The sequence below is a fragment of the Silene latifolia genome, unplaced genomic scaffold, assembly GCF_048544455.1.
Source record: "Silene latifolia isolate original U9 population unplaced genomic scaffold, ASM4854445v1 scaffold_95, whole genome shotgun sequence".
NCBI lineage: Eukaryota > Viridiplantae > Streptophyta > Magnoliopsida > Caryophyllales > Caryophyllaceae > Silene > Silene latifolia.
Window position 1 is genome coordinate 248,558 of NW_027413826.1, and position 24,849 is coordinate 273,406.

The 24,849-nt window shown below is 38.5% G+C and overlaps 2 protein-coding genes across 2 annotated transcripts in view; one reads left to right on the plus strand and one right to left on the minus strand.

Moving 5' to 3' along the window:
* The first annotated feature begins 13,153 nt into the window (after positions 1-13,153).
* Positions 13,154-13,603, plus strand: LOC141640589 (uncharacterized). Its single transcript, XM_074449323.1, has one exon. The coding sequence runs from the start codon at positions 13,154-13,156 to the stop codon at positions 13,601-13,603; it is 450 nt and encodes a 149-aa protein (XP_074305424.1).
* Positions 13,604-17,502: 3,899 nt separating this feature from the next.
* Positions 17,503-24,849, minus strand: part of LOC141640627 (copper transport protein ATX1-like) — a 51,019-nt gene continuing 43,672 nt past the window's right edge. The window contains exon 3 of the mRNA XM_074449353.1: positions 17,503-18,022. Coding sequence (XP_074305454.1) covers positions 17,715-18,022 — 308 coding nt within the window. The 3' untranslated portion in view covers positions 17,503-17,714. The remainder of the gene's footprint in view (positions 18,023-24,849) is intronic.

Genomic DNA, 24,849 nt, shown 5'->3' on the forward strand with positions numbered 1-24,849 from the left:
GTACTATGCCGCGTCGAAGCGCAAAGTAAGCGATATGGATGCGTCAATTCTTACAAGGACTATCTGTAGTGCCTAGTTCGAATGACCCGATCACCATCTATTGCGACAATAGAGGTGCCATCTTCCAAGCTAAGGAGCCTAAGTCTAGCAACAAGTTTAGGCATGTACAACGGAAAGCTCATCTAATCCGAGATTACGTGGAGGAAAAGGAAGTAGTGATAGAAAAGATTGCTACAGATGATAATATAGCAGATCCTTTCACTAAACCACTACGACAAGATAAGCATGAAGGGCATGTTAATTCCATGGGAATTAAACGTGTTCCTGAGTTGTAGTACTCTTTTATGGATTAGATTCATTCTCTTTTGTACTCTATACGACATCATCGTTTTGATATTTATATATTTTGTTTTTCATGTGGATTTGTACGACAATTTTGAACACCACAAAGTGAACTGAACAAACATTATATTTTCGGTCCTTAATTGCCCACGTGAGCTGATAACTCTGGAAATTATTTTGTGACGTTGGTTGATGGTGGGTTCAACGAGCTATAAGTCAAAAGGTTGACTGACCAATCACAGAGGCGAGTTATACGGATATCTCATAGGACACAATTGTGACATCGACATGGAGTCCTAAATGTTTTATAACATTCGGTGCCAGGTCGTGGATAGGATCTCCATGGTGATCCTAAGAGTCGATTCTTTTGACTATCGACTGTCTCTTGAGACTAAGGCAGATTTTGGGTGACTTTGGTTTCTTTCTCACGGTCATCCGTAACAGGGGGCCAAGTAGATTTTTTCTGGGTCATTTCATGTTGTGCTTAGATCGGCAGAGGTCGAGTTGAAGGAAATATTCAGCCTTTATCATGTACTCGATATTTCTCGGGGCCACTCGAGGAGTCAGAATCGAAATGCATGGCCATGCTCGAATACGAATTCATTTTATCAGTTGAGTTACTCTCTAGTCGGGGAAACCACTCTTGATACAGATCGATTGTAAAATACGACCTTTGCGGATCCGGATCTGCAAATTATTTTACATTGAGTGGGAGAAATTTTAAATGGATATGAGAATCGGTTATCGCACATACACTTGTACGGACAAGTGGGAGTTTGTTGGAGCCAGTGTCCTCCAGTTAGTGCGGATAACGTTATTGCACGTACACTTGTACGGACAAGTGGGAGCTTGTTGGGGCTGGTGTCCTCTACATTTAGTGCAATGACATATAAATCTCTAAAAGGATCAAAGGGTATACTTTTGTATTATTATCAGTTGGTCCACGTTTATCAATAACGGTTGGCTTGCTAGATAAGTTTGACGTTATTGTCATACAGATGGCGGTGATCAACTGGTCCCTAAAAGTCACACCTATAGGATACGTTTGAGAGATGTGACGGTATGAAAATACAGTCATGTTGATGCCTAATTTGACTAAGCAGTTAGTCGAAGTTATTATTGACTAATAATTAGTCAAACGCGATGTTGAGATATTTATTTAATACGGATTAAATAATAATGGCTAAGGCGAATTAAGCGGTTAATTCGTAAATTGAATATAAACGGTTATATTTAATTAATGTATATTGAATTAATTAATTATACAATATTGTCATTGTCGGACAAGTATCAATATATCGACTGAGTCATGTTACTGGTTGATATTTTAATAACCGATAACCGATGACGATTTATAATAAAATCGTGTCATATACATTTAGCGAAAATCGAGTTGAACCACGAGTTAAAAATAAGGAGAAAGTGGAAAGCCCACTTCCCCCTTCATGCAAACTCACGGCCGAATGGGACAAAAAGGAGAGCCTCTCTCCTTTTGACCTAAGGCATTTCATTTACACACAAATTAGGGTTTCGGGGCAATTTTCTCTGAAATTCTAGATCTCACATCGAAAAATCTCACAAAAGCTCTCTCAATATTGCAAGGCAATTAGAGAGCAATTCTAGCACAAGGGGCATAGTCTCAGACGGTCTTGGGTGCAACGATTAGGAGGAAATCTACATTGATTTCTGTTCACTAGGCCGAATTGCATAGGACCCGAGGTTGATTCTTGTTCTTTATCGTTTTCTCTTGTATTTTGTTTTATGACAATAATCACATGTTAAAGTTACGTTATAGTCCTAAAATTTAAGGGAATTTTACGGATATTTCCCTACACAGAGAATCCCGCAGGAGTATATATATCACTATCAACATGTAGGTCAAGGCCTAAATACTCAGAAATATGGCTAAAAGTCAAGGAGCGCCCAACATTAAGCAATCTAAACCAAATCCTATGTTCTTGTAGAATATAGACATAGGAACTAAGAAACTCAAGTGTCAACGGTCGGTAAGATAGCTCATGTAAATCAAACAAGCCAGTCAACCCAATTTGGAAAAACATGTCATACATGGCCGACTCAATCTTCAAAGTACGTAACACCTTCCTATCCACGCACCAAATTGGAAACATGTGATAATTCTCCATCAAATCCATAAATAACACCCTTTGCTCATTGTCCCGGAATTGAATAAATTGGAATTCAGGAATTTGTCCAAACTCTTCTTCTTCCTCCTCGGAAATCTCTACTACCACGGGTTGACGGACGGGAGCGTGCCTCTCAGGTTGTCTCTTGTTGCTTTGTCCTCGGTTCGACATACCTACCAAAGACAATCAAACAACCACAAACCAATTTAATGCCAAAAACAGTCCACGATTTTAAGACAAGGTGAGTCGGAAATTTTTATTCTGAGGTCGAAAATCACACATAAACTATGTAAATGGCAAGGAAATTGCAAATATATGACAAGTAATGAAGATTCCAAGCAAATAAATACAATTACCAACCAATTTAATTCATAAATTCAACCCGGAAATATGAACCCTAAATCTAAAATTTTCGAATTTCAGCCTTTAATTCATCAATTAATGGGTTGAAAAGTAAGGAAATAGCAATTGTATATAAGAAATGGAAGATTCAAAGTAATAAACACAAGAAATAAGCAACAAACAAGCAATTTTTCGGACCAATCATAAACAAAAACGGGACACTTACTTGATTAATTAGGGCAATGAATCACACAAATAAGCACAAAGGAGTGAATTAATTTGCAATAGATCAACTTAGCACAAATTATAATGAAGTTTGATGATGATATGAGAGATTTAGAGTAATGGGTGATGTAAGTTAAGAAGAGAAAAGAGTAAAGTATATGACGGAATGAACAAGAATGAGTAATAAGAGTTGAAAAATTAAGAAAAAGATGACTAAATTAAACGCGGAACCCGGTTCAAGTAGTGTACTCGATCGAACCTGGGTGTACTCGATCGAGTACTCAGTTTCCAGATTGACCAACTCTCGACATTTGCAATTGAAATTAAATTCTCTGCGTTCCTCGATCGAGTGCCAGTAGACTCGATCGAGTATTCAAGTTTTTTCGTCTATTTCTCAACACCTCGTGTTTTCGCCTATTTCCACCTCATCTGCTAAAAAACTTCATAAAGACGTCAAATTCTCTCCCTTACATCACTCAAAATTAATGAAATAACATAATTTAAAATGCGAGTAAATCAAATTAAAATCTTAAATTACAAATTATTACAGGTAAAATTCCGAGCTGCCTCTCGGTAATGCTGGTTTAAGCGGTCCCGCACGACCGTATTACCTCATCAGTAAGATAAATCAATGGTGAAGAGGTTAACGGCCTCTATCACCCCAACATGAGCAGTATGCGGTTATTGCACGTGGACTTTTCTAGTCTGTTAATTGTCAGCTTAGCGTGCTGTCACGTATCTCTTGGAGTTTGGTCTCTCAAAGGTGTATCGCCCTAGGCTGCTAATGAGAGATGTTCCTCGTTACCAAAATAGTCCGATGAGAAATGAAGAAAATATACTCATCTTAAGATGAGATCTAAAATATGGGTAAATATATGAATTTAAAGAAGTTGGCGAAAGATGAAATTTTTTTAGATTAAAACATCGAGGATGATGAGAGGACAAGAATGGTTTAAAGATGGCGTAATTTGGCTGAAAAAAGAGGAAGTTATGGTAACTTTGAGAACCTAAAACTTTGGAGTTTAATGAGGTTTTGGAGAGATAAGGAAAAACTGGAATTTTTATGAACAAGATGAGGTTAAGCTTTTCTCATAAAATGAACACTAAAATCATGACCATAACTCAAATGAATCGGGTTTCACTCAAATTTTGCGTAAAAATTGATTCATAACTCTAGTTGGATAAGCTATAACCGATTTTAACCCCACTACACTATTACTGGAACTTCTTATAAAAATAAAGGCAAATGATATTAAACTAGCGGTTTAAAAAAATACGCAATATAATAAAACTTAATATTATAAAATTTACGATTTCAATAAATTTCTCATTAAGATAAAATTGTGGATGTTACACAAGCCCTTCACATTTAATTTAACGTGGTTTATAAGTTTTGTAGATGTACTTAAGACCTAAAAGGTGTGTTAAAGTATTGTTGCAGTGTAAACTATGGGGTCTTGACAGAAATGAAGAATTCTGACAAGAACTCAAATGACACTTCTTCAGAATGCAATGAACTTTATAAATTTGATAAAAATAGCAAATGACCTCGAAAATTCATGAAATTTGGTGACAAATTAGATCAATGACAAAACTAGTTCTGTGCCAATTTTCAGGACTATCCAAGTAGTCTAAGTATTTTAAATAAATTAAAAACCAGACTTAAACTGATGGAATTTCAGACAGTTTTCGCAGCAGAGTTGTGTGACTGTTTTTGTTTGATTTTTGTAAATAAAACTGGGATATAATTAACAAACTAATTCCCAAGCAAGCACAGGAAATCAATTTGATAATTTGGGGTTTTAAATTAAATCAACTCAAGCAAGCACACAGTTAAATCAAATTTAAACAAACAACAAGACTCAAAACAGTCTAAGCAAGCACAAGACTGTTTGGGACTTGCCAACAGGTCCTTAATCAATAACTAAGCAAGCACAAGGTATTACTAAGCCTGACTTACAACTAACCACTTTGCCTAAGTTGATAAGATTTCATTTTGAGTGACAACTCAATTTTTTTTCATTCAACATAATCTGGTTTGTACAATGGATATGAGGCTCTTTATATAGAGCTCTATAGTTAATCTCTACCCTTGAAATTAAAGTAACATCTAAGGACTCTAAAGCCTTACAAAAGTAGTTGCCAAATATTTAGAAAGTCTCCTAATAACAACAAGGAAAACTGATGTAAAACAGACTGCTTGAAGTCTTCAGAAAAAGCAAAATAAAGCATCTTTGTCCCTTTCCTAAAATGGCAAGACATTTCTGATCCTTTGGGGTTTGTGTTTGGCCTTCTTGATTATTGTTTCTAGGCATTATTGGGACGTCCTGGACCCCTTAGCAGCATGAGTTAGAGCTTGGGACCCTCGTCAAATAAAGGAGATTAATTTTAGATAACAAGAACAAGACTGATTGTTTCCCTGATCCTGAACCCTGAACTTATGAGTTTAGTCAGCTGACCTTAGGAGCTTTATCTAAGAGCTGCTCCTGGACTCTTACTGTAGCTTAGGACCTTCCTGTTGATGCAAAATAGGATGGAGCCCTTAGTTGGATAGTTCCCTTAAGGAGGCCATTACATCCAAGACAGGCCAATACAATGCACTCAGGAACAAGGCCCTTCTTTCAGAGGCCACTATTTGATCCTCATTATAAACTAGGGTGTCGCCTTATACCAGGTGGTAGCTAAATGAGTCAGCTTCCTTCTCCAACTGGAATCACCTTAATCAAGGCCCTAGAACTTGAGATATGGAATTTTGATTAACATCAGGTCAGGACTGGCAATTCAGTAGTTGTACTATTTTCAGTGATGATTTAGAAAAATTGTATCTCCTTGCTCAGGTAGACTAAAAATATGAATAATAGCTCAAATGAAAGCTATAGGCGTTAGCTTTCAAAAAGAATCAACCAAAAAATTGTGAGTGAATCTTGAGATATTAATTTTTGAACATTGATAGGTCATTTTCAAAAATGAGTTGCATTCAAAGCATAACCGTCTTTGAAGCTTGATTCTGAAAAATCCACACATTAGATCCTCTTGATTCCAACTCTATTGGAAAATAGACTCTCTCAAGATTCTAACCATATAAAGAACATGAATTTTAGTGAAGCAAAACTCCAGATGTGGCCATCTGAACTTTGGTCTGGAAATCTGATGTTGATTGGTAGTATTTCATGTCCCCTGAGCTGGTTTTGACTAAATTAGGTGCATCCAATTGAGGGATTGCCTGGCACCATCTTTTGGCTTGTTCTTGACTCATAAAAATTAAATGACCCCTACCCCTAGCTCCTGCTGCAACCACCCTAGGTTGAAAAAGATTTGTCCTCAAATCTGAAGGGTAGAGGTTGAAAAGGAATTTTGTCAATTCAAGGGTCAAATGTGGCATCCTTCCCCCGGGTCAAAGACTAAGATTAGATGCCCTTGTCTTGGGTCAAGATCCACTCCAAACTCGGATTGTTTTATTAAGGTAGCATCAATCCTCCCTCCTGGATCAAACATCATACAGAAGCTCCTTTGCTTTAAGCAGGAATCAGGCTCATAGCATATTGCACTCAGCTCAGTTTGTGGGTGAGGTTCTTTGTCATTTCTTCCTGGCTTACAAATCAGGCATGTAAATGGCATTGGTGACCTTGTACCACCCCTGATCCTGACTCCAAGGGTCCTTCTCCCCCTGCTTGTGCCTCTTAAAGACTGGTCATATCCATAAGATTGCTTCCCTGGACCAATTGAGTTTAGGATATGTACTGACTCCTCAAGAAACTCAATCTCAGGCTGAATTTGTAGGTTATCACCCATAGAGTACTCATATGTGCATTCAACATACTCAAGAGCAGGAGGGTTCAATGCTCCCCCTGGGTCAAACAACCTCTTACTACCAAGCCTTTCAAAAGAATCAGATTTGAGTAAATTCTGAGGTTGTGCTTCACTTATTTGGGAATGTAAAATCTGAATTCTCCCTAGGTCTTGATCTGCCTCACCCCTTGGTGCTTTTTTAGAACTGACCCCACTCTTGTGTCTTTCAGGTAGGTCATGTGCTGTTTGAAGTTTTGAAAAGATGGGTGTGTAATAAGAGGACTTGAGGTTCCTCTCATTCATGGAGTTCAAGGTTTAAATATGGGTTGATGCCTGAAGCCAGGCCTAACATGTTTGAGTATGTGTCAGCCCAAGGATCTCCCTGTAACCTGATTTTGCCTGAACTCTCTTGATCTCCTTCCCTAGACGGAACCACAATAGCCTGTGGCCTGCTCTTGTCTGAACCCCACTGATTTCTCCCATTGGACAAAATCAGAATGCCTGAAACTCCTCCAGGATCATGTATATGACTTGTGCAGGATATTCCAAGTAAGCCTAACAATTTCCCACAATTACTTGGAACATTGATCATCTCAAAACACAGAGATTTCATAATGAACTTGCTGCCTTGGAGTTTTGTTAACAGCTCACATGGCCCCTCAAAAGCTGACATACCAAGGCCCCTTCTCAGGAGGCTTATGACCATTGAGGCAAAAGAAAGGTCACAAGTCTCACCAAGCTTGCTGCTGTCAAGGCCTCATACAGGTAGCATTTCCAATTTTGAACAGTGGACTGATATTTGCCTTATGACCCTACCCTGACTTGATTTCCACCCTGAATTTCTCAGTAAAAAGGTTTTTGAACTGAAAAACTCCCTTCTCAGTTCAGGTGGCAAGCAGGATACAGCAACCAGGCACTTAAGATACTCATTAACAGGAACCTCATCAATCTCTGCCTGTCTTTGTACACCCAAGTTTAGCACAACAGTACTCAAGGTGGACTGTAAACAAGGACTCATCTTCCCCAAACTTGCCATCAGTCTTACCAGCATATATTAATAAAATTGTGGGGTAGGAAGAACACATATTATACCTCCCAAATGGCTGGTTTTGAAGCTATGGGCAGGTCTGATGTAGGGTTTCAGGTTTGGCAAGTCTGATTGTGGAAAAACCCAAGGTTCTCCACTGAAATTATCCCTGACTGAATCCCAGTAATCTCTTTCCCTGAACAACACCATGGGCTGTCTAGACCTCAAGGGTTGAAGTTCAGGCAACCTTTGGTCCACTTTCAGCTCTAAATGACCCAAATTAGAGACCTGGTCTTTGTTTTCACAGTGGGTAGGAACAAGGTTTGTACTGGGCAGTTTTTGGGGCTTAGAAGGTTGAAGATTAGGACTCTCATCATCATCCTCATGGTAATCTACCAGGGATTCATTTTCCATGGGGTTTAAGCACCTCACTAGGCAAGCATCACTCACAGAGTTCACTTCATCAAGTGAGCAAGCCCTTTCCACCTTAGTTAGCTCAATGATTTTAGGTTCAGTTTCTAGGTTCATTTCATATATAGGCTGATAATTTTCACGTGGTTTGATATCCTCATTAAGACTCTCAAGTTTATGTCTTATGGTCTCTATAGTGATTTTTGGTTCATTCAAGACACAAGAAGGAGAATATTTCTTCCTCATGTGGTGTTCAAGTTTTGGCCAAGTTTTAACCATACCCTTTCCTTCCATTCTTCTTAAAAAATTCAGAGTATGAAACTACAATAAAGCACCACCCTTTAGATAAGACACAGCTAGTTTACACTTTCTTGAATCAGACAGATAGTGTTTTTTAAAATAGCATTTGAGTTCATACAACCATGAGACAAAGCTACTATTTTTACTCCAATTAAAATCAGGGAGTATGAGGGTTTTACCTCTGCCTCTAAAGGCAGGAAAGAAGTTTGAACAACCAAGCTTCAGTTGGAGTTCACTTTGGTGTAAACCAGGTGGCTCAACATGTGTCTGGCCACTATACTCAGCTGTTGTACCCAAGCTGCCTCTTTCAGTCTTAGATCCCTTTGTCAGTGCCTCTAACTTCTTCATGACAGCCTCCACAGACTTGGAGATAGCACCAAGGTCATGTTGCTTCATCTTTGAGCAAGAAGCATAAGGAGTAGTATCAATAACTACTGGTTGTCCCATAGAAAACAGATTGACAAACAGTTTCACAAGGAACATATTTTCAAAATCAAAGCTTTGGTAACCTCTCTTCACTCATTGGGCTGTTTTTGTATTTTTAATGTAGTTAGGATAATAAACTCTCAACCAAAGCTTATCCCAAGACTAACACAAGATGGAACTGTGTTATAACCTAAGCTCTGATACCAGAATTTGCAGTGTAAAGTATGGGGTCTTGACAGAAACGAAGAATTCTGACAAGAACTCAAATGACACTTCTTCAAAAGGCAATGAACTTTATAAATTTGATAAAAATAGCAAATGACCTCAAAAATTCATGAAATTTGGTGACAAATTAGATCAATGGCAAAACTAGTTCTATGCCAATTTTCAGGACTATCCAAGTAGTCTAAGTATTTTAAATAAATTAAAAAACCAGACTGAAACTGATGGAATTTCAAACAGTTTTCTCAGCAGAGTTGTGTGACTGTTTTTGTTTGATTTTTGTAAATAAAACTGGGATATAATTAACAAACTAATTCCCAAGCAAGCACAGGAAATCAATTTGAGAATTTGGGGGTTTAAATTAAACCAACTCAAGCAAGCACAGAGTTAAATCTAATTTAAACAAATAACAAGACTCAAAACAGTCTAAGCAAGCACAAGACTGTTTGGGACTTGCCACCAGGTCCTTATCAATACCTAAGCAAGCACAAGGTATTACTAAGCCTGACTTACAACTAACTACTTTGCCTAAGTTGATAAGATTTCATTTTGAGTGACAACTCAATTTTTTTCATTCAACATAATCTGGTTTGTACATTGGATATGAGGCTCCTTATATAGAGCTCTATAGTTAATCTCTACCCTTGAAATTAAAGTAACATCTAAGGGCTCTAAAGCCTTACAAAAGTAGTTGCCAAATATTTAGAAAGTCTCCTAATAAGAACAAGGAAAACTGATGTAAAACAGACTGCTTGAAGTCTTCAGAAAAAGCAAAATAAAGCATCTTTGTCCCTTTCCTAAAATGGCAAGACATTTCTGATCCTTTGGGATTTGTGTTTGGCCTTCTTGATTATTGTTTATAGGCTTTATTAGGACGTCCTGGACCCCTTAGCAGTATGAGTTAGAGCTTGGGACCCTCATCAAATAAAGGAGATTAATTTTAGATAATAAGAACATGACTGATTGTTTCCCTGATCCTGGACCTTGAACTTATGAGTTCAGTCAGCTGACCTTAGGAGCTTTATCTAAGAGCTGCTCCTGGACTCTTCCTATAGCTTAGGACCTTCATGTTGATCCAAAATAGGATGGAGCCCTTAGTTGGACAGTTCCCTTAAGGTTACCGGCCATTACATCAAAGACAGGCCAATGCAATGCACTCATGAACAAGGCCCTTCTTTCAGAGGCCACTATTTGCTCCTCATTATAAACTAGGGTGTCGCCTTATACCAGGTGTTAGCTAGATGAGTCATCTTCCTTCTCGAACTAGAATCACCTTAAGCAAGGCCCTAGAACTTGAGATATGGAATTTTTATTAAGATCAGGTCAGGACTGGCAATTCAGTAGCTGTTCTGTTTTCAGTGATGATTTAGAAAAATTGTATCTCCTTGCTCAGGTAGACTAAAAATATGAATGATAGCTCAAATGAAAGCTATAGGAGTTAGCTTTCATCTTCAAAAATAATCAACCAAAAATTGTGAGTGAATCTTGAGATATTAATTTTTGAACATTGATAGGTCATTTTTAGAAATGAGTTGCATTCAAAGCATGACAGTCTTTGAAGCTTGATTCTGAAAAATCCACACATTAGATCCTCTTGATTCCAACTCTATTGGAAAATAGACTCTCTCAAGATTCTAACCATATAAAGAACATGAATTTTAGTGAAGCAAAACTCCAGATGTGGCCATCTGAACTTTGGTCTGGAAATCTGATGTTGATTGGTAGTATTTCATGTCCCCTGAGCTGGTTTTGACAAAATTAGGTCCATCCAATTGAGGGATTGCCTGGCACTATCTTTTGGCTTGTTCGTGACTCATAAAAATTGAGTGACCCCTACCCCTAGCTCATGCTGCAATTGTGCTTGTTTCACACAAACAACATCAAGATCAAGCATGATTGGATAAACTTATTCAGACCGAAATAATCACCATTTTTTGTTTAGTTATGAGTAAGTTTTGTTAGTTGGAAATGAAAGAATCCACACTAATCAAATTAAAATTATTTGAGGAAACTTAGACATGGATTAAAAACACGTGTGTTCGTAATATATAGGAAGTTAAACAAAAAAATTCAGTTCCTCAAGGGTTTCTATGAGGGTTTCCGTCTAGGCTACGTCGTTGATTTTTCCTTTTTTTAGGGCAATTTCCTCGATCTTGTTCGTAGGAATCCATTTTTTCACTAATGAGCAGTAGATTTTCACATAAAAACACAATTATAGATTGTGGGAAGAGAGTTATGGAGGAAGCAAGTGATACGTTCGTTTGGGATATTGGGATAGATTCGGCAGATGTTGGACAAGAGGAACATTTGTTGGTGGAAAATATTTGGACGCCGAAATCGATTAATGCGAAAGCGGCATTTGATACGATGGCTAATCTATGGAATACAAAAGGTACTATTGTTGGCAATTTAATTGATGCGAAAAATAAGATTTTTGTTTTCAAATTTACGGATGCGGAAGATAAAGCGAAACTCGTGGAGGGCCAACCATGGCACTTCAACAAATTTATTTGAGTTTTGAACGAGCCATGTGGTCGTGGGTGTATGATTTACCAGTCAGGGGGTGAGCGAATATGGTGAATATTTGTCGATTAGGATCGCAGCCAGGGAAGTTTGTGGCTGTTGATGAGTCTCCATTTCCTGAGATGGAGAGGGCGATAAGAATCAGGATTATACATGATGTTAGGAAGCCATTAAAGGCTAAGGTTGAGGTCTGTATGCCATTGGGTGGCTTACTCGATTTTAAGGTTAAATATGAGAGAATTCCCACATTTTGTTATGGTTGTGGAATATTAGGGCATGGAGCGAAAGATTGTGATGAGGGACCTTACGAAGACAGTGAATTGGGATATGATGAAAGCTTGTATGCATCTCTATGGAAAGCTTTTAAAACCACGATAGAACGGAAAGATAAGAAGGTGGGATGCTCACGATCTCTTAATGAAGCATTTGCGGAGAAAATAAAGTGGAATGAAGATGAAGTGATGCAAGACATGATTGATAAGTTACAGGCGATTTCTTTTAACAAAAAATGCTTGAAAACAAACAAAGGTGAAGGGCTGGAAAATCAGGTCAGTGGAAATGGTGAAGGGTTAGAGAACGAGAGATCAAGGGAGAAGGGACGTGTTATGGAGAGTGGTGTGACCAGTAATGTGGAGAGGAGGAACCAGGTGGTAGTGGTGAACGAAGGGGATGAGAGTGAGGTGTTGGGATCTGTTCCCAGAGGGGACGGGGATATGATGCAGATAGGTTATGATGATGGGGGACTGCTCAAGGAACCGGCAACATGGAGGAGGTTGGTGAGGGCACCAGTGGAAGAGTTGGGGGACATTGGTGGGTTGGACGTGGGGAAAAACAAGAGAAGTCAAGGAGAAGTGTTTGAGGAGGGCCCTCTTAAATCGATCGAGGCAGGTAGTTCTAAAAAAGTGCGATTATCTAAGGGTGTAATTTCACCTGAGGCGGAGGTTGAGAAAACTCAACCCGGCCTGGCATTATGAATCATTTGAGCCTTAACTATAGGGGGCTGGCAACCCCGATGTAGTAGCGGCCTGAAGAATTTGCTCGAAAGGGAGGGTCCGGCTATGGTCTTTTTGTGTGAAATGAAACTTAGTAGTAAGGAGATAGACAAACTCCGTCGGAGTATAGATGGGTACGACGGAGTGGATGTTGATAGTGTGGGAAGGTCAGGGGGTTGGCTATGTTGTGGCGTAACGATATGGTGTTTCGATGATGTCGGCAACAGTACATTATATGGACTTTGATATAGAGATGGGGGAGGGTGTCTTGGAGGCTTAAGGGGTTTTATAAGTGGCTTGTTATTCAAGACCGTCATGTTTCATGGCAGCAGCTTTAGATTCTTGCGGTAGAGACGGATGCCCCCTGGCTTTGTATGGTAGATTTTAATGAAATTCTTTATTCTACGGAGATGAAGGGAGGGGAGAGAGTTCAGTGGCAGATGAACAACTTCCGGGATACGGTGGATGAGTGTGGTACGATATATTTTGCTTATGAGGACAATGAATTTACCTTTGACAACGGGCAGGAGGGAGTGGCGAATAGACAGTGTCGTTTGGATCGCGCTATGATTACTTCGTCTTGGTTGGATTCTTTCCCTTTGGCAAAACTGGTTTATCTAGTTCGGGAATTGTTTGACCATGCACCGATTAAGGTTGTGTTAGAGACTCGGGTGGAGGCTGTTCGGGCTAATAGATTCCATTTTGAGCAAGTTTGGGTTGGTGGGGAGGGGTGTGAGGATACGGTTAGACATTCTTGGGAAGCTGGGGATCCGGATCTTATGGATACTCTCCAACGGTGTGCGGATAATTTGAGCTTGGAAGGGTGTGAGTATCGGGAAAATTATAAGGGACTTGAATAAAAAAGAAAGAGACTTAAATGTCTTAATAAGGGAGAACGAAAACCTAGGCTTGTTAGGGAGCAGAGTATGTTGGTGAAGGAGATTGCCCAGCTTTTTCGACAGAAGGAGACTTTTTGGAGACACCGATGGACGGCACTATGGCTTCGTGATGCTGATAAAAATACCAAGTTTTTCCAGAGGCGCGCGGGATAAAGGAAAGCAAAAAACCAGATTTTGAAGCTCGTGGACGATCAGGGACGGGTATTTAGCACCAATGAGGACATGGCAGGTTGCACTACATCTTATTTTAGATAGCTTTTTATATCGACAAGACCGGATCATTTTGATGATTTGCTAGAATGCGTGGAAAGTAGAGTAACGGCAGAGATGAATATGGGGCTGGGGGACCCATATCGAGCAGAGGAAGTTGTTACGGCCCTTAACCAAATGCTTCCTTTGAAAGCGCCGGGATTAGATGGGATGAACGGTTTATTCTACCATACCTATTGGCATATTGTGGGGACAGTCAGTGATTCGAATGGTTTTGGGTGTTCTAAATGGGGGTCCGTTGCCTGTTGGAGTTTTTTTTTTTTTTTGTGTGAATGCCTGTTGGAGTTAATAGGACTAATATTGTGTTTATTCTAAAGAAGAAAGCTTCGGACAAGATGTCAAATTTTCGGCCAATAAGGCTCTATACGGTACTCTATAAGTTGATTTCGAAGGTGCTTGCGAACATATTGAAGGTGTTTCTTGGGGATATTGTGTCAGAAAACCAGAGTGATTTCACACCAGGTCGGTTAATCACTGATAAGGTTCTTGTGGCATTCAAGTTGTTCCATCACATGAAGAATACTAGAAGCGGAGGGGGGCATATGGCGCTAAAATTGGACATGTCCAAGGCCTTTGATAGGGTGGAGTGGAATTTTTTGGAGCAGGTTTTGCTAAGGATGGGTTTTGATAGATGCTGGGTTGATCGAGTGATATTATCCGTTAGTAGGATGTCTTATACTAATTCTAATAATGGTGTCCTTTCCGAGGAGTTCGTCCCAGCAACAGGCTTACGACAAGATGATCCTATATCTCCCTATTTATTCATTCTTTGTGTTGAGGTCTTGTTCGATCTTCGTAGACGGTCGGTTGAGAATGGTGTCCTCTATGGGGTGCGTGTGGCACCATCTTCTCCCATGGTGTCACACATGTTCTTTGCATATGATAGTATTATTTTTGCAAGGGCCTGTGAGGTGGAAGCTACTAGAGTTCGTGATATTCTTCGGAATTATGAGGCTGAGTCGGGGCAGCTGGTTAGTGTGGAGAAAATGACTGTTTCATTTAGCAAGGGAACGTTCGTGGTACGAAAGGCTGCAGTAGTTAGAGTGCTGAATATGACGAAGGTCGAGGTGCAGGAGAGATATTTAGGGCTTCCAACGGTGATGGGATGGTCGAAAATGGTGATTACGAAAGTGATTCAGGACAAGCTTGATAAAAAATTACAAGGATGGCGGGGAGCTTTTCGCAGTAAGGCGGGTGAGGAAACTTTGATAGAGGCGGTTTCCCAATCGATTCCTACTTACGTAATGAGTGTATTTAAACTTCCAGCTATTTTTTGTGATGATCTTCGCTCGCTTGTGTCTCGTTATAGTGGGGCTCTGATAATGGGAAGCGTAAAATTCCTTGGGTTGCTTGGCATAAACTGTGTAGGCCAAAGTGTGTTGGGGGTCTTGGTTTTCGTGATTTTGATCAGTTTAATAAGGCCTTGCTTGGTAAACATGCATGGCGTTTACTGACGAACCCGGATTGTTTGATGGTGCGTGTTCTTAAATTTAATAATTTTCCCAATACAGAGTTTATGGATGCGGTCTTAGGCAATTGTCCGAGTTATACGTGGAGGGGAATTTGGGAGGCAAAAGATGTGTGCGGTGTGGCGTGAGGAAAAGAATTGGCGATGGTAGGTCTAGGTAGCACGGACACTTCTCCTAATCAGTCGTCCCGTGTCCGACACCGTGTCGGACACCGACACTCCTCGGACACACGTCGAAACGTGTCGGACACCTACAAAGCCGTGTCTAACTTTCTACATTTATTCGGGCACGTGTCCGACGCGTGTCCATAGTATTTCGGCCTTGTCCGATGCGTGTCCATGACATTTGGACATCATTTGGGGTGAATGATGTTCTTTAAGCGTGAAATGAGCTGTCGAAAGAGATTGATTAAAAGATTCGTTTGGATGGTAAATGAAAACGAGTTATAATCAAGGGCAAGTTTTAGCTTCACATATTTAAATTTAATATCAAATACTTTTATAAAAATAAAATCGAACGTTTATAATTATAAAATATATATTATTAAATTTAAATAACGTCTCCCATGTCCTAAATTTCAAGGGATGCCGTGTCACGTGTCCGTGTCGTGTCCGTGTCCCGTGTCCGTGTCCGTGTCCGTTTTGATGCTACCTAGTGGTAGGTGTACGCGTGTCTGGTTTGATTCGTGGATACCACACACGCAGACAAGGCGAGTTCTTTCTCCTAAAGGTGCGGCGAAGGAGGACATGCTGGTCTCCGAACTAGTGATGAGTGATGGGAGCGATTGGGATGTGGCAAAGGTATGTTCTCTTTTTCTTCAATTTGAAAAAGACCGTATACTTAAGATTCGCCTTAGTACTTCGCAACCAAGGGATGAATGGTGTTGGGACGCGGAAAAGAATAGGGATTATACGATACGGTCTACCTAGAAACTTTTATGTGGTGATGGGATACCTGAAACGGGGCAGTCTGAATATGGGCGGCAACGTTGGTTGTGGAATAAGTTGTGGAAACTCCTTGTTTTACCCCGTATTAAAACCTTCTTTTGGCAGCTATGCAATGACGCGTTAGCAACAAAAGAAAATACCACAGCCCGTATGGAATTGACGGATACATTTTGTCCGCGATGTCATGACTGTAAGGAGACTAGTCTCCATATGATTATGGGTTGTGGATGGGTGGGGGGTGTGGGACGGATAGGGCTTGGAGGTGACGGAGGTGGTTGGATCTTGAAGGGTGGGGGAGTAGGAGGAAGATATGTTGCGTGATATGGGTGTGAGGGAGAGTGTCGAGTTTATTACGGGGTGTTGGGCGATATGGGAGAACGGCGAAATAAAAGCGGTGTTTGAGGATGGCGAGTGGTGGGCAGATTTGGTTGTGAGGCGCATTAGGGAGCTAGTTATGGAGATGCGGGTGTTGATTGAGCAGGCTGGTGAGGGACTTGTGACGACGGCTGAGAGTACGGGTAATGCGAGTGTGGTACCGGTATAAGAGGGTTGGCAATGTCCAAGTGGTGAGGCGGTAAAGGTGAACGTTAATGCGGGTATTTTGAAGGAAGTCGGTATTGGATGTGGGGCGATTTGTCGTGATGTGAGGGGGAGGATGTTATGGGTGGCTGTTTTGCAGCAGGCGTTTGATTTGGAGCCGAAGGTTGCGGAAGTGATGACGGTTCTCTTTGGCTTACAGGAGGCACAAAAGGCGGGTTTGAAGAATGTTATTGTGGAAGGAAATTGTTTGTCCGTTATTGAAGATTTACAAAGTCGAAAGCAAGATCGGAATGACATCTCGTTAATTTATAAAGACAGTAATGTTATACGTAGTGGGTTTGGATCCTTTTCATTTAGCTTTATTGTTAACTTTAATAGGGTAGCTCACCCGTTAGCGCATTTTTGTCCTTTATATTTTGGTTGTCGAGTTTGGAGAGATTCCTTTCCCATGGATATTGTTGGTTTGGCCGAGGCCGATTTGAATGGTAATACTTAAAACCCGCTTTCGGGTTTTCTTCAAAAAAAACAAATTAAAATTCTTTGAATATGAAAAAGATTTGACACTACGTCCTCTCATCCTTCTATTTATACAAAGAGTAATAATGGATTTGATTAAACTTTATACTCTAACTAATTGTATAAAATGATAATCATATATCATGAAGAATTTTAGTTTGAGTAAGCAAAGAAATAATGAAAGGGAAAGTGAAGTACAGAGTACCCATCCTTATTCAGCAGAAGTTGTCAATAACAAGTTACAACATGCCAGACCTTAGCTCACGTGGCATTTTTCTTATATATTGCATTTAAAATAGTTTTGAGTCCATCTATAAAATAAAGTTGACACTATGAAGCTTCAACTGTTGTCGTCTGCTTCGTTTCAGTTTCAAGTACTTCAGTAGACTTGGTTTCAATTTCTACTTCTTCTGTAGGTTTGGTTTCAGTTTCTGTTAATTGACTAGGATCCATTTCAGTTTTTGTTCCAGTGGGCTCAACATCTAGTACAACACTTTCAGATTCGGCAGCTATTGTTTCTTCCCAGAGTTCAGTCTTTTTTCCAGTCTTTGAGACTGTTTCTAGTACAGCTTCCGACTTGATATTGCCTTTCACCGTCACTTTCTGCTCCTCCATATTGATATCATATGATTCAACCCCTGAAACATTATGAGATGAATGTCAACCATTCATTTAAAATTATTAATAGTTGGCCGAGATGCCGAAGATAAGTTATATATCATGATGATTTATTAGCCTTTTGTAACGACACACTAACTGAAGCAAGCAAATACGGAAAACTTCATGAGAAAGCTAGAGTATGATATTTTTTGCACCTAAGTTAAGAAATATGGTAAGGAGTTGTCATATAGATGGTAAGCACATTGAGATGGAGAGATTATTGCTAATGTCAATATGTGAATATAATTATTAATCGTCCTGTTTTAATAAGTTTAAATTAAAAAATTAAGTTATTTATACATCTGATTTATACTTTGATTATGATTTTTTTCGAAATCATTGTTTACAAAAAGGTAACATCATCACTTAAAGCCTAAAAGCTACACAGAATAGTCTTGGTCATAGTTAGGAGTGACTTACAGAATTAACGAAACGATGATGCTGCCAATTAAATACACAAAAGCAAAACTACAACTTAATAAAATTTAAAGAAAATGAGAAGTGAATTTACCTAATAAATTAGCTTAATAATGATTTATCTAATATGAATATAGGTACTGCTTGAAACGTTTATTAAAAATTAATTCATGTAGTTTCGATGATCCTTTACTACTGATTGTTATGTCAAATTCAATACACAAAGAAAAAAATGTATATACCAATAAGTCAATCCCATAAGAACGTGTACCTCACATAAATGAACGCGTCACAAAATTTGACTTGACCCAATTTAACCCTACCTTGATTTAAAAAAGTGCTACTGAGTTGACAAAATTCAAATTTTACCAAATATAAATGGGATTTATTGAAAATTCACATTTACCAAATATATAATTCACATTTTACAAAATTTGACTTGACCCAATTTAACAATATGATTTATGTAATATAAGTGAGCTGGCAGACATCACGCGTGTGTGACTTCAAATCTACCCCCATACCAGCACTAATGGCGAGTGAATTTTTGTACTCGTAACTGCTCCATCACTCGCGAAAATTCTCCCCATATCCGCTCCAACTAAGGGGGATGCAGAGCAGCATCCAGTTGTTAAAGACTATGGGTGACATGACGCGTTGTGCCACCGGGTCAAATTTCGACTTGAGTAGAGCATGTGGAGTGGTGGTTATTAGGAAAGAGAGGAAAACGGTAAAGGAGTTTTATTTTGGGTTTGTTCTAAGAGTATATTTTTACCATTGATTATATGAGATCAATGGTTGAAATGTGTTTCGTTTATATGTAGGATCACGCTAGGAACCTTTTTTTTTTTTTTACAAAAGCCACTCGACCATTTAATGCAATTGGTTTGAGGAGATCAACAACTGAGATTTACCACAGACCAAGTCCTGGATTTTCGGAGGGAAAAATCATACAAAAGAAAGATAATTAGTTCGTTTTGCTAACAAATTTACATTAAAATAAAAATTTAGAGTTATTTGCATTTCCTAAATTAATATTTTGGGGTTTAGGCATACATTTTTTTAAATTTTGTCAAAATAAATTTGTGGTTTTAAATAATAAATGTGCGGTTTTTAGCAAGAAAATTGGGCGTTGAAACAAGTTTAGTTGACTTTTTCTCAAAAAAAATCACAATTAAAAACTTATTTCATGAAAAGCTCAAGTTGTTTAGTTTTATTTTTAAATCTCAAATTTCATCTATGTATCTATACTAACAGCTTGTCTCATTGAATACGGGCATTATCCGTCACAAGCTGAAGACGGATAGTGTCCCACTCACAATATTACAAGTGGGAGGGGCTCCATATAATTCCCACTTGATTTGTCACTTGCATATTATGAGAGAGGCACTATCCGTCTTCAGCTTGTGACGAATAGTGTCCGTCTTCAGTGAGAATTTATGTTATACTAATATATAAAACAGAAACCTCTACCATTTTTTTCCGCATACTAACATCACATGAGCCACCACAATATAATTAAGGATCTATTCCTTATTTCCAAACATAAATGATTATGACTTACATTTCCTAAAATTATCTATCTATTCTAATAAAACAACAACAAATTACCATTTTTTTCTCTCGCCCATCTACTCCGTACATGATACAGAAATGTCGAGCTCAAATGAAGAAGCGAATGAAACAAGGCTCGAATGGGCTTAGTTCAGCTTGGGAATTAATTAGCATCAATATCTTATATTATTTATTAATTAATATTAGACTTATTATAATTTCAGAATAAGAAAAAGCAGTTTATTTTATGCCAATTAGTTTATTTCCTAGTTTCAGAATAATAGAATAAGGCAATATTGTTCTAGTTAGTTTAGAAAAGGTATAGGGAAGTGTTTAGCAGCTATTAGGTCGGTTTTCTTGTCTTATAAATAGGATTATATTGTATTTCTTTCTCACGCGTTAATTCATAAATAAAACTTCAAGCTTGTTGTTGCGTGCAATAATTGTGCCTCCGGTTTGACGTGTTCGTTCCAAACATGGTTCTTGTTTGACGCGTTCAAGCATCAATTAGATCGACTAGCAATAGGTCTTGCAACATTGATCACCATTTGTTGGATTATAGGTCTAATCCAAGCAAATATCCGGTTCTTGTATTGTTTCTGGTTCGTGATCTCTTGTGTTTGTTCCTTCGTTTAATCCTATTGTTTGTTGTTGTTAATTCGCTATTATTGTTGTTCATAAGTAACAGACTCCAAGACTGTTGTTTTTCGATCAAATCTGTTTCTTATTCATTAGTAACAGTCCGTCTGACTGTTGCATTCTTGCATTCTGAGGTTTCCGCTGCAAGTTCTTGTCAATATTGTGATTTGCTTCTGCTACCACGAAGGTTGCCTTAGTTTTCGTATCATTAGTGGTAATCAGTGTCATGCCTTAAGCCATCAATTCGATGGCTGAATTCGACAATGAAACACTACTCGCTGAAGTACACGATTATCAACGCACTAGACCGATAGGATTCCAAACCGGTCTTAGACAGGAACCCGTAGATGAGTTTATGTTAATAGAGCTACCTGAGTTTAACGGGGGATCTGATCCGGGGGATTACCTTGAATGGGAGCGTAAGATTGACAGGATGTTTGATTTTAAAGACTTAGATGATGGAAAACGCTGCAAATACGCTATCTTAAAGCTAAGTAAGGGAGCATCGTTATGGTTTGAAAGTCTGAAATCAAATAGAGCTCGATGGGGAAAGGCAAAGATTACATCTTGGGAATCTTTGAAACGAAAACTAAAGAAGAGGTACGTGCCTTCGACATATAAATTGTCTTTGTATCAGAAAATTTATTATTTGATGCAAGGAAAACTGAGTGTTAGCGAGTACATTGACGAATTTGAGAAGTTATCGCTAATGGGTGATATAGAGGAGCACGAAGAGCAAAAGATGGCTCGCTTCTTGAGGGGTTTAAATTGGAGTATATCTAATACCGTTGAGCTTCAGCAATATTCTGATTTCAACACTCTTTGTGGTCTGTGCTTGAAAGTTGAAGCTCAAGGGAAGTCTAAATATGGCTTGAGTGAATTGAATAAGTCATTAAGCTGGTCTAAACCCGCTATGTTGGAATTTGGTAGTTCGAATGCAAACACGGGTTCTATTCCTATTTTAACGCTTGTAGCAGCTCCTACTGTTTCTAAACCCGCTGCAAATCCCAAGGAGGAAAGTGTGATAAAGGTACGATGTTTTAAATGCCAAGGTTTTGGGCATTATCAGAATGCGTGCCCAAATAAATGCAATATTACTTTGAGGGCAGCAGTGGCAGTTCGAGATGAGCTACTTATTGAAGAGGACGAGACTTTGGAAGGTGTATTTGATCTCAATGAAGCCAAGGAGGACAAAAAGCGGGCCGAGGTATACATTGCTCCTGTTTATGATACCTTGATTATTCGGTCATTACAAACTAATTATGTTCCTACTAATTTGGAACAACGTGAGCAATTATTTCATACAAACTGTCAAGTGCAAGATAAATGGTGTCGTGTTATAATTGACGGTAGAAGTTTTACTAATGCAGCTTCAAAAGAGATGGTTTTGAAGTTAGCTTTAGCGGCAAATGCTCATCCAAGTCCGTTGCTTTACATTGGTTAGATGATGATAAGAAGGTTCAAGTTACAAAATAGGTCCGAGTTTGTTTTGCAATGGGTTCTTATGAAGACGAGGTTGTGTGTGACGTGGTTCCTATGGATGCTTGTCACATTCTCTTGGGGCGTCCGTGGCAATATGATCGGGATGTGGTTCATAGAGGTCGGAGCAATGAATACGAGTTGATTTCTAATGGTAAGAAGGTCATTCTTAAGCCCATGTCTTCTAAAGCGGTTCAAACTATGAGTTATGGTCTTAAGAAAAGATCGAGTCTCACAATGCTAGCTAGAGGTGAAGAGCTTGAATCCGACTTGGAGGAGGTGGTATTGGAGTGCAGCAATATTGACACCTCGATTGATTGTAATCAACCCTCTGTTTATGATGATTATGGTGATGAAGAAGCGGTAGTTGCTGATTCTGAGATACCGTGCTACTCATCAGCTCTTGGTGTTGGGTTTGGTCTAATTTGTTATGGCTATGAGATAGATGTAATTTCTGAACCATATAATAGCATGACTGATTCTATTGTGTTTTCGTATCAGTTCAGTGGTACTTTGTTTGATACTAAGGTCAATGAGCTGTATGTTCCATCGGTCTCTGGCTATATGACCGACTTAATTACTTAGCCAAGCCATAATGCATGCGTTTGGTCTGAGTGAGTTTGAAATTCAACCAAATTATTCTTTGGCCGAGAGGTATGCCGCATCAATAAAGGATTCATGTCGTTTACATTGTTTGGTCGGTTCTGATTTTAAGACACCGTGCAATTCACTTGAAGATTGTTTATGAGTCCGGTTTGATTTCTGAGCTAAATCAGAGTATAGCTGACCCGATGGAGTTTGAAGTTCCATCACATTATTCTGGGTTCGAATTTCAAACGAACCCATATGCTGCGATGTTAAGGGATCCGACCGGTTTACATTGCTTGTTTATCGATGAGGCTCGTAGTAAGCCATCAAAACTTGTGCACGAAGGGTGGAGGGGTGGAAGGCATAGGCTGAATTGGTGCGAGTGGATGCTAAAATTATGAGGAAGAAACGAGTTGTGGCTCTGCATCGAAGATAATTCATTCCTATTTTCAAACTTCTTACTGGTGTTTGTCGATCATTTCGATTATTTGCTTGAAGTGTTCGTTTTCGATCCTGGCGAAATGAGACCACGTGAATTGAGGTCAATTCCTTTCGAAGAGAGAGGGGATGATACAGAAATGCCAAGCTCAAATGAAGAAGCGAATGAAACAAGGGTTGAATGGGCTTAGTTCAGCTCGGGAATTAATTAACATCGATATCTTATATTATTTATTAATTAATATTAGACTTATTATAATTTCAGAATAAGTAGTTTATTTTATGCCAATTAGTTTATTTACTAGTCTCAGAATAATAGAATAAGGCAATATTGTTCTAGTTGGTTTAGGAAAGGTTTAGGGAAGCATTTAGCAGCTATTAGGTCGGTTTGCTTGTCTTATAAATAGGATTATATTATATTTCTTTCTCACACTTTAATTCATAAATAAAACTTGAGCTTGTTGCTGCGTGCAATTGTGCCTCTGGTTCGACGCGTTCGTTCCAAACACGGTTCTTGTTTGACGCGTTCAAGCATTAACTAGATCGACTAGCAATAAGTCTTGAAACATTGATCACCATTGGTTGGATTATAGGTCTAATCCAAGCAAATATCCGGTTCTTGTATTGTTTATGGTTCGTGATCTCTTGTGTTTGTTCCTTCGTTTAATCCTATTGTTCGTTGTTTAATTCGCTATTATTGTTGTTCATAAGTAACAGTCTCAAGACTATTGTTTTTCAACCAAATCTGTTTCTTATTCATTAGTAACAGTTCGTCTGACTGTTGCATTCTTGCATTCTGAGGTTTCCGCTGCAAGTTCTTGTCGTTATTGTGATTTGCTTCCGCTACCACGAAGGTTGCCTTAACTTTCGTATCAGTACATCTGTTCCCATTGTTAAGTAAAGTTTTCTAAAAATAATCTTAAATTTTTAGCATCTCAAGTCACATCCTAAACAAAAGTTTTTTAAAGTTACAAATGATAATTTGTGCTATACTAATATGGTTGATTCACTTTATTTTGGAACCGTTTTTCAAGTTAAAGAAAAGATGCTACCACGGGTAATAAATCAAGTACAAATCACGAGTAATATTAAATTGAGTACGGTTATCATGAAAAGAGGTAAAATCTTATTATTAGATGAAATTGTTAGTTTATTAACAATATGTCAGTATATTAGATGATATGTCTTATTATGAGTAAGTTAGCGTTATTTTCAATTCTTGAACTTCTATATTATCTCATTTTTTTCATTTTTATTTTTTTAGAAAAATTACGACGATAATATGACTCCATACGTCTTTACTGGATATCAAACTAACATTAGTGAACATAAACAAGGCACTAAATCTCGATTGTAACAGCGAGAAACAACCTTTCAAAATTTTGATTTTATTCAAAAAAAATTGTGGCACTTTATATACTCTATTTAACAAACAGTCTTGTAATACTCTGTATTTTAGAGGATGGTCAAAGGTTTAGTCAACGATATTTTATTAAAATGTGATTTATGAAAATGGATATTTTATATTTTAATTATTATTATTAATTATTGAGACGTGTAATTATGAGACGGGAAATAATATTTAAATAATACATAATAATATATGACGGAGGATGTATACATATGACGCATACTAGTATAAATATATATGGTGACGGTATTATATGGTATATAAGGTAACAAGTATTTT

Bases quoted from the DNA above. Each gene is read 5' to 3' on its own strand.
- LOC141640589 (XM_074449323.1), top strand. From the start codon at position 13,154: ATGAAGGGAGGGGAGAGAGTTCAGTGGCAGATGAACAACTTCCGGGAT.